This window comes from Lutra lutra, chromosome 10 (genome assembly GCF_902655055.1).
Source record: "Lutra lutra chromosome 10, mLutLut1.2, whole genome shotgun sequence".
Lineage (NCBI taxonomy): Eukaryota > Metazoa > Chordata > Mammalia > Carnivora > Mustelidae > Lutra > Lutra lutra.
This window is the reverse complement of record NC_062287.1, coordinates 8477311-8493537: the sequence shown is the minus strand read 5'-3', so window position 1 is coordinate 8493537 and position 16227 is coordinate 8477311. Positions and strand designations below refer to the sequence as shown.

The 16227-nt window shown below is 37.9% G+C and overlaps 1 protein-coding gene across 5 annotated transcripts in view; it reads right to left on the bottom strand.

Annotated features, from left to right (window-relative positions):
* The window catches only part of SIK2 (salt inducible kinase 2), a 131050-nt gene that overhangs the window by 98170 nt on the left and 16653 nt on the right, over positions 1-16227 (bottom strand). For all 5 annotated transcript variants that reach the window (XM_047691658.1, XM_047691659.1, XM_047691660.1 and 2 more), the window contains exons 2-3: positions 12849-12965; positions 10001-10064 (exon numbers count right to left, since the gene is read on the bottom strand). In XM_047691658.1, the coding sequence (XP_047547614.1) occupies positions 10001-10064; positions 12849-12965 (181 nt within the window). The remainder of the gene's footprint in view (positions 1-10000; positions 10065-12848; positions 12966-16227) is intronic.

Genomic DNA, 16227 nt, shown 5'->3' with positions numbered 1-16227 from the left:
AACAAGCTCATCTTGCTTCTATTTTACCCCAAAGCTGCATCCTCAGCCGTGTCCTCAGCACCAGCTCTAACCCTCACGGGAGCTGCAGCTGTGCGCTACCTGCTCCAAGAAGGACGAACTCCTCTCTCCTAAGCTGACCGTTCCCTCCGTGCTTTGATTCCATCATCTCGTCGGCTCTGGGAGCTTATTTCAGTAACCATCGTTTGCTGCCTATACTCTTTTCTTTCCCAGCGTCCTCAAACACCAAGACCACCACCAAAACCAAAACCTTGACACAATATTGAATTCTAAGACCCTGGTTATCCCTCAATTCTTTCCTTCCACCCTTCCTTCCATCTTGAAAACCTCCCAAATACTTTTATTATAATACCTTTCTTCCTGTCCTCACTATCCATGTGTCTATTAACTTCTTGAAATCTGGCTTTATCTCCCAGTGAATTGAAAAGTATTCTCTTCAAAGTTAGTGGTGATCTGTCGATAACCCAATACATAGCCCCCACACTCCAAGCAGTCTCACCCCTTGTCTGATCAGGACAGAAACTGTCGTTACCGCCCAAGATGCTACTCCACCAACTACACGTCTCCACTTCTTAAGAAGGCATAATCCAAACTCACTTCTTAGCCGCCTTCTCACTGAGATTTCATTACTAATTACAGCTTTACTCATCACTTCTATGCAGATAATCTCAACTCTATACTCTTACTAATAAATTTTCTCTTACAGAAAAGGATTTACTGAGGTTTAATTTACATATAATAAAATGTCAATTCTTAGGTGGTTACTTAAATGAAATCTGAAAATTGTATACTCTCTATAACTACCACTCAAAATAATAATAAAAAACATTTCCCATCAGCCAAGATAGTTTCCTTTGGCCACCAGTCAATTCTTCCCAACCTCAGAAAGAGTGAAAAGAGACGACCACTTTCCAATTTCTATTACTATGTATTTGCATTGCCTATTCTAGAACTTCACATAAATATATCCATACAGTATATACTTTTTTGTGTCTAGCTTCTTTCACTGGGCATAACGTGTGTAAGATCTGTTTATATTGCTGCATGTGTGAGTAGTTCCTTCCTTTCTACTGCTGTGTTGTCTTCCCTTCTACTGCTAAACCACAGTGCGTTTTGGATACATTCTGTTGATGAACATTTGGGTTGTTCCTGCCTATGAAGAAACTGCTATGACCATTACTATACAAGTTGTTTTCTTGTTTTTTGTTTTTAAAGATTTTATTTATTTATTTGACAGAGAGGGAGAGAGAGAGAGAGAGAGCACAAGTAGGCAGAGAGGCAGACAGAGAGAGAGGCGGACACAGGCTCCCCGCCGAGCAGAGAGCCCCATGTGGGGCTCAATCCCAGGAGGACCCTGAGATCACGACCTGAGTTGAAGGCAGTGGCTTAACCCACTGAGCCACCCAGGTGCCCCACTATACAAGTTGTTTTACGGACATCTGTTTCCACTTTCCTTGGGTAAATACCTAGGCACAGAATAGCTAGGTAATAGGTAGATGTCCATTAAACTTGGCAAGAAACTGAGAAACCGTTCTCTCAAATGGCTACACCATGTCGCACTCCCACCAGCAATGTGTAAGAATACTAGCTCAGAACCTCATTAGCATTTAGTACTCCCAGCCTTTTAAATTTTAACCATTCAGGTGGATAATGTAACGTTATCTCATTGTAGTTTTTAGTTTTTATTTCTCTGAGGACTAATAACAATGAGTAATTTTCATGCATTTATTTGGCCATTTATATATCTTCTTTTGTGAAGTGTCCGGTTCCAGTCTTTTGTCCATTGTTAAACTGGGGGGGGGGTCGTTTTTTTATTGCTGAATTTAAGTTCTCTTTTGAATGGTGTCTGCTTTCATATCTTTAACTGTCAACAGGTCATATCAAAATAAATGTCCTGCTGTTATCTCCAACACCATACTTAAAATCTAATTTGTATTTTTCTAGTTGGGAACCAGAACTCTCTCTTGCTGTCAACCACATTACAAATATTCTTTAATCATGTTTGCTTTAAATCCTAACTCTTGACATTCTCCTCTTGACAGTAAGAACTCCTGAGAGGTGGTAGAGTAAATTATTAACAAACAGGCTCTGGGATTCAAGGCTCAAATTCAGACTCTGCCACTTACTGGCTGTGTGACTTTGGACAAAGTGCTGAATCGTTCAGTGCCTAACTTCTAAGGTTTTTGTGAGGTCTAAACAAATAAATCATAAAAAGTACTTTAAATAGTACCCAACACAAAGGGAATGCTTAAGAAATACTACTTGTTATTTTTAGAACTAGAAATGACTTTTGCTTAAAATCTTTTCTCATGACTCCAACAAATAACATCTAATCTAGGCATTTAACCTCTTATCTCTAGACAATTAAAACAGTCTACTAAATGGCCTCTTTCCTTCTCTTCTAATTCAAACTACCATATCCCTGCTGGATTTATCTTCCTCAAAAAAGTCTTTATACACATCACAGCCTTTGGCTCTCAGATGCCCACTCCAAGAAATAATCCAAACCCTTCGTCCAAACACTCAAGGTCTCTCACAATTGGTCTTTATATACCTCTCTTAAGATACATCTCTTACAGGGGCACCTGGTGGTGGCTCAGCATCTGTCTTCAGCTCAGGTCATGATTCTGGAGTCTGGGGATGGAGCCCCACATGGAGCCCCGCATGGAGCCCCATACTGGGCTCCCTGCAGTAGGGCAGGGAGTCTATTCTCCCTCTCCCTCTGCTCCTTCCCCACTTCCCGCCCCTTTACCGGCTCATGCTCTCCCTCTCACCCACTCTCTCTCTCAAATAAATTAAAAAAAAAAAAAAAAAAAAAAAGATACACCTCTTACAGATAGGACTAGGGAAAGAATTAAAAAACTATTCAAAAGATTATGCCTAAAATAGAAAAAGCTAGCAGCAGCGATATAAACATTTTACTTAGGGAAAAGGAGGTAAATCTGATCAGCTAAGAGAAGTGAAAGTGGTTGCTTCTGAGGAAGGGAAATGGGAGTGGGGAGAAAGATGGGGAACAGATCTTGTTTCTAACAAACCTTGCAGAATTATTTGACTTTTTACATTGGTACATTTTAAACTTTTTTAAAAATAAAAACTTGGAAGAGAAAATTATAGACCAAGAGAGACAGAAAAAAAAAAAAAGAAAGAAAGAAAGAAAGAGAGAAAGAAAGAAAAGAAAAGAAAAGAAAGACGAAAACTTGATTACTAAATGGATAGCATAATGTGAGGTTTGGTGGTCCACACCTAAGGGTCATCCATAGATTTCTGGGAGGAATAGTTGGGCACATCGTTTACTGAGAGCAGCTACCCTACTTGCAAATGCAAGCGTTTGGATTTTATCCAAAAGGCAATGGGAGGTGAAGGTTACTGAACACAGTAGTAATATAATAAAATACAGTATCTAGGGAAGCTTAAGCAGGAATTATATCAGAAATGTACTTGCTTGGAAAAGAAACAGGGATTGGTACAACATGCGGTCTTCATAATTGAGACTGAGGTGATGAAAGCCTAGATCAGGGTGATGACTGTGGAAACAGAAGGATTTAATTTCAAGTCACTTTTTCAGGAACACAGGGTATGCTTTGCTGGCCAACTAAATATGGAACTAAGGTTAAAAAAAAAGGAATAGAACATGAAGTAGGCACTAAAGGAATATGTGTAAAGTATAATAAAGAGTAATTCCAAGGTTATAAACATAAAATGTAAATTTTTATGTATAGTTCTTAATACATAGTTCAACACTATTTATGTGGTTCTTTCTCATCTAAGCCTCCAATTGACTTAAAACATTTTTGGTTCAGAATTCACTTAAAATCTTATACATATTTTTCACTACTTGATTAATGTTCCATGGACTGCATTTTTTCACTTCTGTTTTACTTCCTTGTGGGCTTCGCATCAGAAACTGGCTGGCTACCAAGACTCTTCTTTGCTTGTACCTACCTGAGTCTACAGTTTACTCTGTCTAAACTTTGACATGCATCCTAGATATTTTATGTTAAATATAAACTACATACACATAAAGATCCCAAAATTATATTTCAATTTCTATAAAACAATGTGATCCAAAGCTTTAACATTAAAAATCTTGGCAAGAAAGAAAATTTAGAACATTCCATTTTCACAGAAATGACATCTCACAAGTAATAGCCATTTCTAGTTCACTCATAAAACTATAGCTTCAAGCTTTAAAAATATTCCATTGGGTAAAGACTTAACCTCTTGACTCCACTGCTCTTCTCAACTAACTTCTCTATTTCTAGTGTCCCTTTTAACAGTAGAAATCCTTATAAGGATGGTCTACTGCCTCTCCATTTTTCTTCTCTTATTTGCTGTTAAAACCCTTCTATGTAGCTTTTGGCCCACTCACTCCACCAACACCGCTCTTACCAATGGCCAAATACAATGGTCAACTGTCATTCTTCATCTTTCTTGATCTATCCATCTGACATAGATGTTAATTCACACCACCCTCCTGAGAACACTTTCCTCACTTGGTTACCAGAACACTGCATTCTCTTGTCTCCTTTGCTGGCTCCTCCTATTTTCCCAAGCTTTTAATGTCTGAGTGCCTTAGGGATAGGACATTGGTCTTTTCCCCAATCACACTCACTCCTTAGGTGGTCTCCATCTATCAAGAAATCCTACTGATTCTTCTTTCTCTCTTTTTTTTTTTTTAAGATTTTATTTATTTATTTGACAGACAGAGATCACAAGTAGGCAGAGAGAGAGAGAAGAGGAAGCAGGCTCCCCGCAGAGCAGACAGCCCGATGTGGGGCTTGATCCCAGGACCCTGGGATCATGACCTGGGCCGAAGGCAGAGGCTTTAACCCACTGAGCCACCCAGGCGCCCCTTTCTCTCTCTTTTTTAAAGAGAGACAGAGAGAGAGTGAACAAAGAAGGGGTCTGGGGGACAGAGGGAGAAAGAGAATCTTAAGCAGGCTCCACGCCCAGCATGGAGCCCTATGTGGGGCTTGATGTCATGACAGAGATCAAGACCTCAGGAGAAATCAGGAGTTGGATGCTTAACCTACTGAGCCACCCAGGTGCCCTCTACTGATTCTTCTTTCACAACATATGTCTGACCATAGCACTATGTGCACTGCTACTACCCTGCTGAGCCATCATCCTCTCTCACTAGGACTACTGCAAGTGTCTTACTGGTCTGTTTCCACTCACTACAACCTATTAACACAGCAGCCAGAGTGGGGCTTTTAAAATGTCAAATTAGATGCGATCACTTCTTTCCTCAACCCCCTCTAAATAGTTCCCTTATTTTATTTAAGGTAAGAGCCAAAGTCCTTATGATGGCTTACAAAATCCCCAAATCTGCTCCACTCCTGCTTGCCTTTTGCCTTTCTGACCTCATCTCCCATTCTTCCCTGCACACTCTTGCTCTTCTCTCTTGCCTGCCTGTCTTTGTCCATGCTGGCCTCCCTGCTATTCCTTGAACATACCAAGCAGACCGATGCTTCAGGACCCTTGCATTTACTTTTCCCTCTCCCAGGACAACCCTCTTTCTCTCATATCTATCTGACTGTGCTTTCCAGTCTTTGCTCAAATGTCTGTGTGGCCTTCCCTGACTGCTCTATTTAACACTGTAAAATACTTACCTACCTCCCAACTCCTCCCTTTCCTGTTCTAGCTCCGTACCACTTACCACACCTAATGTACTATATAATTCACTTAATTTCTTTATGGTCTCACACCAGAATGCAAAATTCATAACAGGGATTTTTGTCTGTTTTCTTCTTTGTGGTATTTCTACCACACAGAAGAGTATGTAACACATAACTCGTTTTCAGTAAAGATTTCTTGCAAAACTGACTAAACTGAATGAACGAGCAAATGTAAGAAAGAACAGGAAAGAGAGAAAAAGGAAAAGAACAGAAGACAGAAAAAAGGAGAAAGGAAAAGAAAGAGAAGAAAAGGAAAGGAAGAAACTTGCCCAAGTAATGCAAGCAGTACAGTACAGCCAGCATGGTAAGCCAGCTTTGCTTGGCATCAAAGTCCATACCGTTCCACTGTAGCATCAGTTAAGAACAAATATTCTAAACAAATATCTTAAGAATTTAAATATGCTCAATAAGCAGTAGCATAAAAAAGAAAAAGTTAAAAAGGCAAGATATCTTTCCTGAAATACAATTAGAAAATGATTAAATCAGAACTATTTTATAATTCAACTTTAAATAATACAATTCTCAAAGCTACAGAAGTATACACGATTATTTTTGTTAATTTTTAGAAAGATTTTTATTTAATTGTCAGAGAGAGGGAGAGAGAGAACACAAGCAGGGAGAGCAGCAGGCTCCCCACTGAGCAAGGAGCCTAATGCAGGACTTGATCCCAGGACCCCAGAATCATGACCTGAGCTGAAGCGAGATGCTTAACGGACTAAGCCACCTAGGCATCCTCAATTCTTTCTTTTAAAACAGCTAAAATTAAAGATAATTTTGATAGGATTGGAGATTTCTGTTTTCAACCAAGATAGAGTAACAAGGATTGAATTTACCCTCCCAAAACCACCTCCACAACAAATAAAAGATAAAATATATGAGCCATTGGTTTACAGTACACTGAACATCAGGCAAAAAAGTGATCCCTGAGAGGCAGGAAATAAGTGAAGTGAGACCCATGAGTACCCTCAACTAATACCTTGAGAGAGGGTGTAGGCCACAGGTTAGGGAAGAGAGACATAGGCAGAGCCCACCAGACGTCCCTGAGTTGAGGAGATAGAGCTGAGAGTCTAGGGAGAACAAGCTGAACAGAAGTAGCAAAACAGTGTACCAAAGAAGAGAGAGGTACACAAAGTACAAAGCTTTGATCTGTGAGGGTCCTGCTTGAACATCCAGGAGAGTACTGACTGGCACAGGTGTGTGAGAAAGCTATCTGAGACCAGAAAAGGAACCATCTACAAGGATTAGAAAAAACAACACTGACTGTTCCTACTGACCAGGCTAAAAAAGCCCCAAATTCATGGGGCATTGGGTAGAGTACTCCAAAGTGGGAAATGATACCTACACTGGGCACTGCTCCAATTATAAAAGACTCAAATGATACAAACTGTTTCTTTTTTTTTTTTTCCAAAGATTTTTTTTAAATTTATTTGACAGATCACAAGCAAGCAGAGAGGCAGGCAAAGAGAGACAGGAGGAGGAGGCAGGCTCCCTGCTGAGCAGAGAGCCCGATGCGGCACTCGATCCCAGGACCCTGAGATCATGACCTGAGCCGAAGGCAGAGGCTTTAACCACTGAGCCACCCAGGCGCCCGATACAAACTGTTTCAAAGTAACTTAACTGTGTCCCAGATCAAAGCTCAAGAAGAGGTACAGGAATACAAATGTATGTGACAACCAGTAAGGTAAAACTAACAATGCCTGACATCCACTCAAAGACAAGTAGGCATGTAAAGAAGCAGGAAAACCTGACCAAAACTTGGGAGAAACACAAACAGTTCAAAACTGATGCAGCACTGACAGAGTGATCAGAATTAGGACATTTCAAGTTACTAAAACTGTATCCCAGATCTTTAAAAAGATAACTAAAGACATATTGGATATAAAAAAGAAAAAAAAAGGTCTTAAGTTTACAGAGCAGAAAACTGCAATGTCTGAGACGTGAAGTACACTGGATGAGATTAATGGCAAATTAGATATTGCAGAAGAAAAGATGCTAGGACTTGAAGACCTACAAATAGGAACTATCCAAAATGAAATACAGAGAGACAAAGGAACTTTTTTAAAATGGAAAAAAAAAATCACTGAGCCATAGAACAATTTCAAACAGTCTAATATACATGTAATTGGAATCTCTAAAGAAGATGAGGGGGGTGGGATAGAAAACTGATCAAGAAAATAATGACTAAGAATTTTCTGGATTTGATGGAAGCTATACATTCCGCGATCCAGGGAGTTCAGAGAACAGAATCATGAAGAAAACCACACAAAGACATATCATAACCAAATTGTTGAAACCAGTAATAAACAGAAAACTATAAAAGCAGCCAGAGAATCAAGACACGTTATATGCAGAGAAATAAAGAAAAAGATGACAGCAGGTTTCTTGTCAGAAATACAGAATGGAGCAACATCTTTAACGTACTGAAAGAAAAAAAAAATCCAAGTTAGAATTATATACCCAGGACAAATATATTTCAAAAACAAAGATTTCTGGACACACAAAAGCGGAAAGGTGTCATCACTAACAGACCTGATTTGCAAAAAATGCCAAAGAAAATCCTTCATATGGAAGAAAAATGACACCAGATGAAGGTATGTATCTACATAAAGAAATGAAAATGAAATTGTGCATCTACATTTAGGGATGCAGCAATGATATTCCGCTTATAAATATGTAAGATTTTAAAAAATATTGAAAACTCTCTGCAAGACATAATCAACTTTTTTTTTTTTTTAAGATTTTATTTATTTATTTGACAGAGAGATCACAAGTAGGCAGAGAGGCAGGGAGAGAGAGAGAGAGGAGGAAGCAGGCTCCCTGCCGAGCAGAGAGCCCGATGCGGGGCTCGATCCCAGGACTCTGAGATCATGACCTGAGCCGAAGGCAGCGGCTTAACCCACTGAGCCACCCAGGCGCCCCCATAATCAACTTTTTAAACAAAAGCAACAATACTGTATTTTGTATTTTATAAAACAGGCATAAGTAAAATGTATAACAAAAACAAAGGCCAGGAGGTACAAAATAATGGTATATTATCTTAAGATTCATGCTATATGTGACGTGGTGAACGATTACTTGAAGGTAGACTGTAAGTTAAAGACCTGTACATGAATGTTCAGAGCAATTCATGTGTAACAGCCCAAAACAGAAACCAACCCACATATCTATTAACACATGAATGGATAAACTGGGTATATTCATACAATAGAAAGCCATTTACAATAAAACTACTTAGCAGTGAAAAGAAATGATATGCTGGTACATACAACAAAATGGATAAATCATAAAATACTTACACTGAAAAATGCTGGACCCTCCCGCCCAAAAAAAGAGTATATATTGTAGGACCACATTTATATAAAACTCTACAAGACACAAACTCAGAAAACAAATCAGTAGTTGCCTGGTGGTGAGGTGGGGCAAGAGATAAAAAGGGGCACAAAAAAACTTTTGGAAATTATGGATATTTGTGGTGGCGATGGTTTCTTTCATGTGTGTGTGCGTTTTGTGTGTGAAAATGTATTAAGTTGTACACATTAAATATGTGCAATTTACTGCATATGAATAATTCCTCACTAAGGCTGTTTAAAACGCATTCTGGATTTAAATGTTCAGGTTAAAAACCTGGAAAGTGGTTAGACTACCTACAGTGTTCTTCTGGCTCTACAAGAATGAAAATAAAAGAGATGAACAAAATATCTGTAATTTTTGTAAGGGTTAGAATGGATCACAGAAACTAATTAATCAAAACCTTTCCTTATTAGAGATAAAGAAACCAAGTCCCCCAGGGCTGCAGTGACTTGCCTGGGGCCACACAGCTATAGTCAGTAGCTTACTGAACTGTATGAGCCACAACAGCAGGGACCAGGTTATTTAGGTCACCATTACATCCCCTAAACCTACAGCAATGCCTGGGACATAGCACGAACTCGGTTTAAGTATTTGTTGACTGTATTTCCCCTGGAAGGAAAGGTTAAAAATGAAGATAAAAGGAAAGGCAAAAGGAAAGAAAACCCCCCTTGCAATATGACTGCAAGTTTCTTCCATCTGGAATTCTCCCATCTCTCTCACACAGATGAGGGAATTAAGCAATAGCTTTAACACATCAACATCATGAATACAAGAAAATTATAGTCCTTATCTTTGTTTTACTGAATATTTTATTATATTCTAATGTTTAAAAATTTCTAGTTCATGTTGCCAACTCTTAAACAAGCAGGAAAATCAAGAGGAAATACTTCATTCATGAAGATTAGTGACAGTTTCAAATTAAAAACAAATTTAAAGAATAGAGAAATACTTACCAAAAATTTCTCCATTTTTGGCATATTCTGTCACAAGGTACAACATATTTTTGGTCTCCATTACCTATTGATAAACAATTCCATATTAGTCGATAGGAAAGGACTGCAATTCTAGTCTACTGCAATTTGAATTCTATGAAGTTACTAAATAAAACTACTAATAAAAATACCAAATTTATGAATGATTCAGCAGGTGGCTAAGTTTACAAGACTGACAATACCCTTCTACTAACACTTTTGTGAGAAATCTTGGCCCTCACTTGTTTAAGTGTGGTCCATGGACCAGCAGCAGCACTGCCAGGCAACTGTTAGAAATGCACAATCTCGGGCCCCACCTCAGACCTACTGACACAGAATTTCCATTTCAACAAAAAATTTTTAAACCAAAGTGTGACTGTTATGCACATTCAAGTTAAAAAACACGAACACAGGTAACGGGAGTTTTGAAGATCAACTCTCTACCACCTTCTCATGGACTTTTCTAGTCCTGTGCTATAGGTAGACTTTGATTAAGAATAATAGAGATAAATAAAATAGAGCTCAGTTTATTAGGCCTGTAGCCCTGATCACCTGGCAAAATAGGATATTCCTCCTTGTATACTGTAATACTGTTACAAACTACAATTATTTTAAAAACAGTTCAAAAGCTTCTTTGTAACTCCACTGCTATACAGTTTAATTCAAATCAGTTTTCTAGGTTCAGAAAGGAAGCACGTCAGTGTCACAAATGTGATATTTCAAATTATACTGAACCAAAAGGAAATGAATTTATAAGTACAAAATGAGTGAATTTTAGATTCTCTGTAACACCATCTTTTTATGTACTGGCATGTGATATCAAGGAAAATTTAACCATTATCTACTAAACGGCTGGAAATTGATTTTGCCCTATCATGTAGGTTTAGGACTATTTGCAATCAGGCCGGAAAAAAAAGAGCTACTCACAACTGGAGTCGAAAGAGGATAAATAGCAAATCAATTCAACTGCTTATTTAGGTCAAATAAAAGATGGAATTCTGTGAATCCTGGTAGTTTTAATCTTAGTTTGGCTTATAGTTCCTCAGACGTATAAGGATGTGTATTAGTTTCTTACAAGTATCCTCTTTAGGAATTACCAAACCCCCCCAAAAAAAAAAAAAAAAAAAAGGCTTAAAAAGAGAAATACTCTGATATAAATACCACCAAAGAAGCCTTCTGCTGTTTTAGAACTGTTCTGAGAGGCACACCATGATCTCTCATTCTAATGGTAATAGTAATGGTCTCCAATTGTCTCTACACCTTTTTAATTACAAATCTCTATCAGTAACAAGTTGTTTAGTGAAATGTGTATCACACATGCATGTACATGTATACACACCCATGCGTGCATATGTTTAGATGAATATAAGCAGAGATACAAATTACATACTTGTGCCACTGTATAAACACACTATATACATTACAGAATGCACACAAAATAAATATAAAAAATGAGCATAGAAGTGTTAATATTTTCTTATTATGCCCAAGAGACACTTGTGCTAACCCATGTGAGTGCACAGAGGAACGTGCTAGTATTAGCTCTCTGGGGGGGGCGGGGGAGGCCCTGACCTGTAAACAGTTTTCTGTGGTGAAAATACTCCCACTATAGCTGATTTTGAGATACTAACATGGTATTAGTTGGTTTGCGAAACATCTGAAAATTTAAGAGTCAGTTCTTACAAGCCAGTACAGACAGAGCCTAGCACACCACTAGGTGTGCCCGCATCACACTATGGAGATCAAAGTCCTATGCCAGCGTGCTGTAACAGATTTTCCACAGGGGCACGCAGCGGCTCAGCTGGTTAGTGCTGCATTCTTGATTTTGGCTCAGGTCATGATCTCAGGGTTGTGAGAGCAAGCCCTGTTACAGGCTTGGTACTGGGCAAGGAGCCTGCTTAAGAGTCCCCCTCTCCCTTTCCCTCTGTCCTGCCCCATGCCCTGACCCTCTTCACCTCTAAAAAAAAGTTTTCTAATATAAAAATTCTACATATTAAGGAATAGAAGTGTTAAAAAAAAGTTTATTACATTATCATTCCTCAATATGAATTACTCTTCAAAAATCAGAGATCTTCTTTTTTTTAAGGTTTATTTATTTATTTTAGAGAAAGAGAGAGAGAGCATGAGTGGGTAGTGGGGAGGGATCTAGGGAGAGGGAGAGAGAACCCCAAACAGACTCTGCATTGAGCAGAGAGCCAGCCATGGAGCTGGATCCCACAACCCCCGAGATCGAGACCTGAGCTGAGAACAAGAGTCAGACATTTAACCAACTGTGCCACCCAGGCACCCCAGAGAAGGTTTTTCTTTTAAAAAACAAAGCTTCTACTTGAAATGGGTACAATTTACTTTACAAAAATGCTATCTCAATAAGGTTGATTTCTTAAAAAAATACTCCTTTACTTTATCTGACAAACTAACCCGAACAAAATATATAAGATTTGGCTCTACGTATTACAAGGTATGCCACTAAGTAATATACTATTTTAACACTGTATTTATAAAACATAAACAGTGTATTTTCTTAAAGCAAAACTGCCATATCCTCATTTATGGTACAACCACCAAAAGCCAACAGGTTTGAGTATCATAAATACATAACTACAAACTTTTTAATTAAATAACCTACAGTCTGAGAAACAACTTAAAAGGAAGCTACTGGCTTTTTATTTCCTAATTTTTTACTTAAATATAGAAGATGGGTACTCAGCTTAATAAAAACTACATAATTATTCCTTTTTTATGGACTAAAAAAATAACATAAAAGAGAAAGACGATGCAAAAGAGAAAACAGGATGTGAGAAGCATGGAGAGGAATAAGCTTACATCCTACCTGATAAAGTTTGATGATGTGAGGGTGGTCTAACATTTTCATTATTTGTACTTCTCGGTAGATTTTCTCAAGGTTCACTGCATCCAGCTGAGATTTATCGATTATTTTTATTGCCACCTGTGTCCCGGGCACAAATAAATACAATCAGTATACAACAGTTAACATCTTCCAGCTAGCAATCTTTTGAATATACAGTACCAGATACTCTGCCTGTAAGTTCCTAGGCCAACAAAAATACTTTAAATTCAATGCTCATTCATTCAGCAAGTATTTCTTGGACACCCACCACATGTGAGGCACTGTGATGATTTTGTTTAGGAGCGCCTTCTGTGTGCTAAGGGGAATAACTCTGCAGAGCTACTTTAATAAAACATATTTCTCTTTTAATAGAACTATAATGTTCTACTCCACTTATAAACTGAAGAAATAAAAGCTCAGCAGCTTCAACCAGTTATCAGCCTGCTGCAAAGTACCTGTAAATAATTGATCAGCCAAGCAGAAGGCAGGTTCTGCTGTACCGAAATACCGCTTTTCTAGAAAAGCAAGTGATAGCTTCCAAAGAATATAGACATAGCTTTCAGAGAGGGGAGGGGATGGCTAAAGTATTAAAATCAATTCTATGAAAGATACCAACTGGATTAAACTTTTTAAAAAAGTTTTTATTCATTTATTTGAGAGACAGAGAACACACAAATGGGAGGAGGGGCAAAGGGAAAGGGAGAAGCATGATTCCCCGCTAAGTGGGGAGCCCAACATGGGGCTCAATTCTTGGACCCTGGGATCATGACCTGAGCCAAAGGCAAAAGCTTAACCGAATGAACCACTCAGACACCCCTAAACTTTATTTTTAAAAATCAAAGTCCAAAAACTCAGCTGTTAGTAATTACACTAGCTTTTAACTTCCTTAAAAGATCTGATTTTTAAAAATGTGGCCTGTTCCTATCAAAACTACACAGGAGCCCAAACGATTCCAAGGTTAATAATTTGAAGGCCCTGCATTTTAAGGTAAATAACTAGGTAGTCAGAAATCAAGAATCATGTACTTTTTTCTATGCAATCAAAAAAGAATTGATTTTTTTAAAAGAAATTGTAGCTATTTGGTTAGGAAATAAGCCATTCTGATTTAACTAAAATTTTCAGATCATTGGGAACCACTCAAACTTGATTATAACAAGTTCTGAAGAAACTCTAAAATGTACTTCACAGTCTACAGAAAGTATTCTGAACATAACTCAGTTTTATGTTGTTTCAAGATAATTTTTATTATCCATTATTGTATGTGTTTTAATGGTTCCATACTCCTAAGAGGTATCTAAGAATATACGACTCAGCTTGTCAATTCACTTAATTTCTTCAGACTCTTGTTTACACAATTAGTTTTTTTTTTTCTTTCCTATAGCTGCTTTGTCCTTTGCTCTTACCTTTTTAAGCTCTACTGTAAGGTTTATTTCTTACCAATCTGTATTTCTAATTTGCGGTCCACAACTTATTTCCTGATTTGAATTAACTGTAACCCAGAGAAGAACTCAAGCGTCCCAGGGGAAATCAAATTACTAAGTATAATGCATAAAATTGAATTTACTGCCAAAGAAGAAAGGGGGTAGTTCCTTCTCTAGAGAGTAAAGTGCACATTTTGTGATAATTATTTTCATTATGTTTGATGGTATATTATTTCCATAATCAAAATATTCTAGAAAGTAAAAGGTGCTAAACTTTGCTACATAAGGAGACTGATCAATATTGTACTTGATATTAAGGACATTATTGGACCACCCCAATATTTATTTAAATTTAAATAAATTTAAAGCAACCCCCTTCTCCTCAATTTAATGATACAATATTATCAGTTACTTTAGGTAAAAGCTGCCAGATAAGAGGATAAGTATATATTTTAGTTTCTCTAATACTCCTTAGGAAGGTAATATGAAGTTTCATAGATATGCTTATTTTGAAGAAAATGTCTTGCCCTCCAATTGTTGGAGCATGTCTAAATATCCCCCTTGGGGCGCCTGGATGGTTCAGTGGGTTAAAGCCTCTGCCTTCAGCTCAGGTCATGGTCTTGGGGTCCTGGGATCGAGCCCACATCAGGCTCTCTGCTTAGCAGGGAGCCTGCTTTCCCCTCTTTCTCTGCCCGCCTGTCTACTTGTGATCTCTCTCTCTGTCAAATAAATAAATAAATAAATATCCCCCTCATCCAAAAAAGCCCCACTTTTATATTTTAGTATATGTGCTGCCGAAGCGAGCACAAGCCCCACTTTTATAACGAAATGGGTCAGAACCCATTAACAAATAAAAAAAGAATATCTTGATTATCATCTCTTTAACACTATAATATTAAAGAAAAACTTTAGACACTAAATTCCAAGTAAAGCAAGGTATTACCAAGAGATACCTCATACTCTTTTAAAACCCTGGCCTCAAACAATGAAAAACCAAAAGATACATAAATTATCTAAGTAAACCTTAATAAGTCCTAACTCTCATTATTCAACTTTTCTCAACCAAAAAATTCTCAAATGACAAAATCTAATTATCTTCAATTTTATCTTATAAATATATGGACCACATGTACAGATACTTATATCTTTACCCTGCTATCCCTTGCTTGTAAGGCCTGTCAAGATTATGAAAAGGTGAAGCACTAAAGAAAAAGCGGAGCATGGGTTAGCGTCCTCCTTTTAATAGTTAGGGCTTTTATTAATGCGGTGTATCCCACTGCCTAACTTGCGGATCCTGAACCACCCTCATAGCCCAGGAATAAATCCCACTTGGTCGTGGTGAATAATCTTTTTAATGTACTGTTGGATCCTATTAACTAGTTATCTTCTTGGGAATTTCTGCATCCACGTTCATCAAAATACCATTAACATTTTTCCAAGAGCTGAAGCAAACAATCCTAAAATTTGTATGGAACCAGAAAAGATCCTGAATAGCCAAAGTAACTTTGAAAAAGAAAACCAAAGCTGGAAGCATCACAATTTCAGACCTCAAGCGGTATTACTAAGCTGTAATCATCAAGAATGGTACTGGCACAAACACAGATACACAGATCAATAGAACAGAATAGAGAGCCCAGCAATGGACCCTCAACTCTCTGGTCAACTAGTCTTCGACAAAGCAGGAAAGAATGTCCAATGGAAAAAAGACAGTCTCTTCAGTAAATGGTGCTGGGAAAATTGGACAGCCACATGCAGAAGAATGAAACTGGACCACTTTCTAATACCATACACAAAAATAAATTCAAAATGGATGAAAGACCTAAATGTGAGACAGGAATCCATCAAAATCATAGAAGATAATACCTCTTTGACTTCAGTCGCAGCAAATTCTTGCTAGACATGTCTCCAAAGTCAGGAGAAACCAAGGCAAAAATGAACTA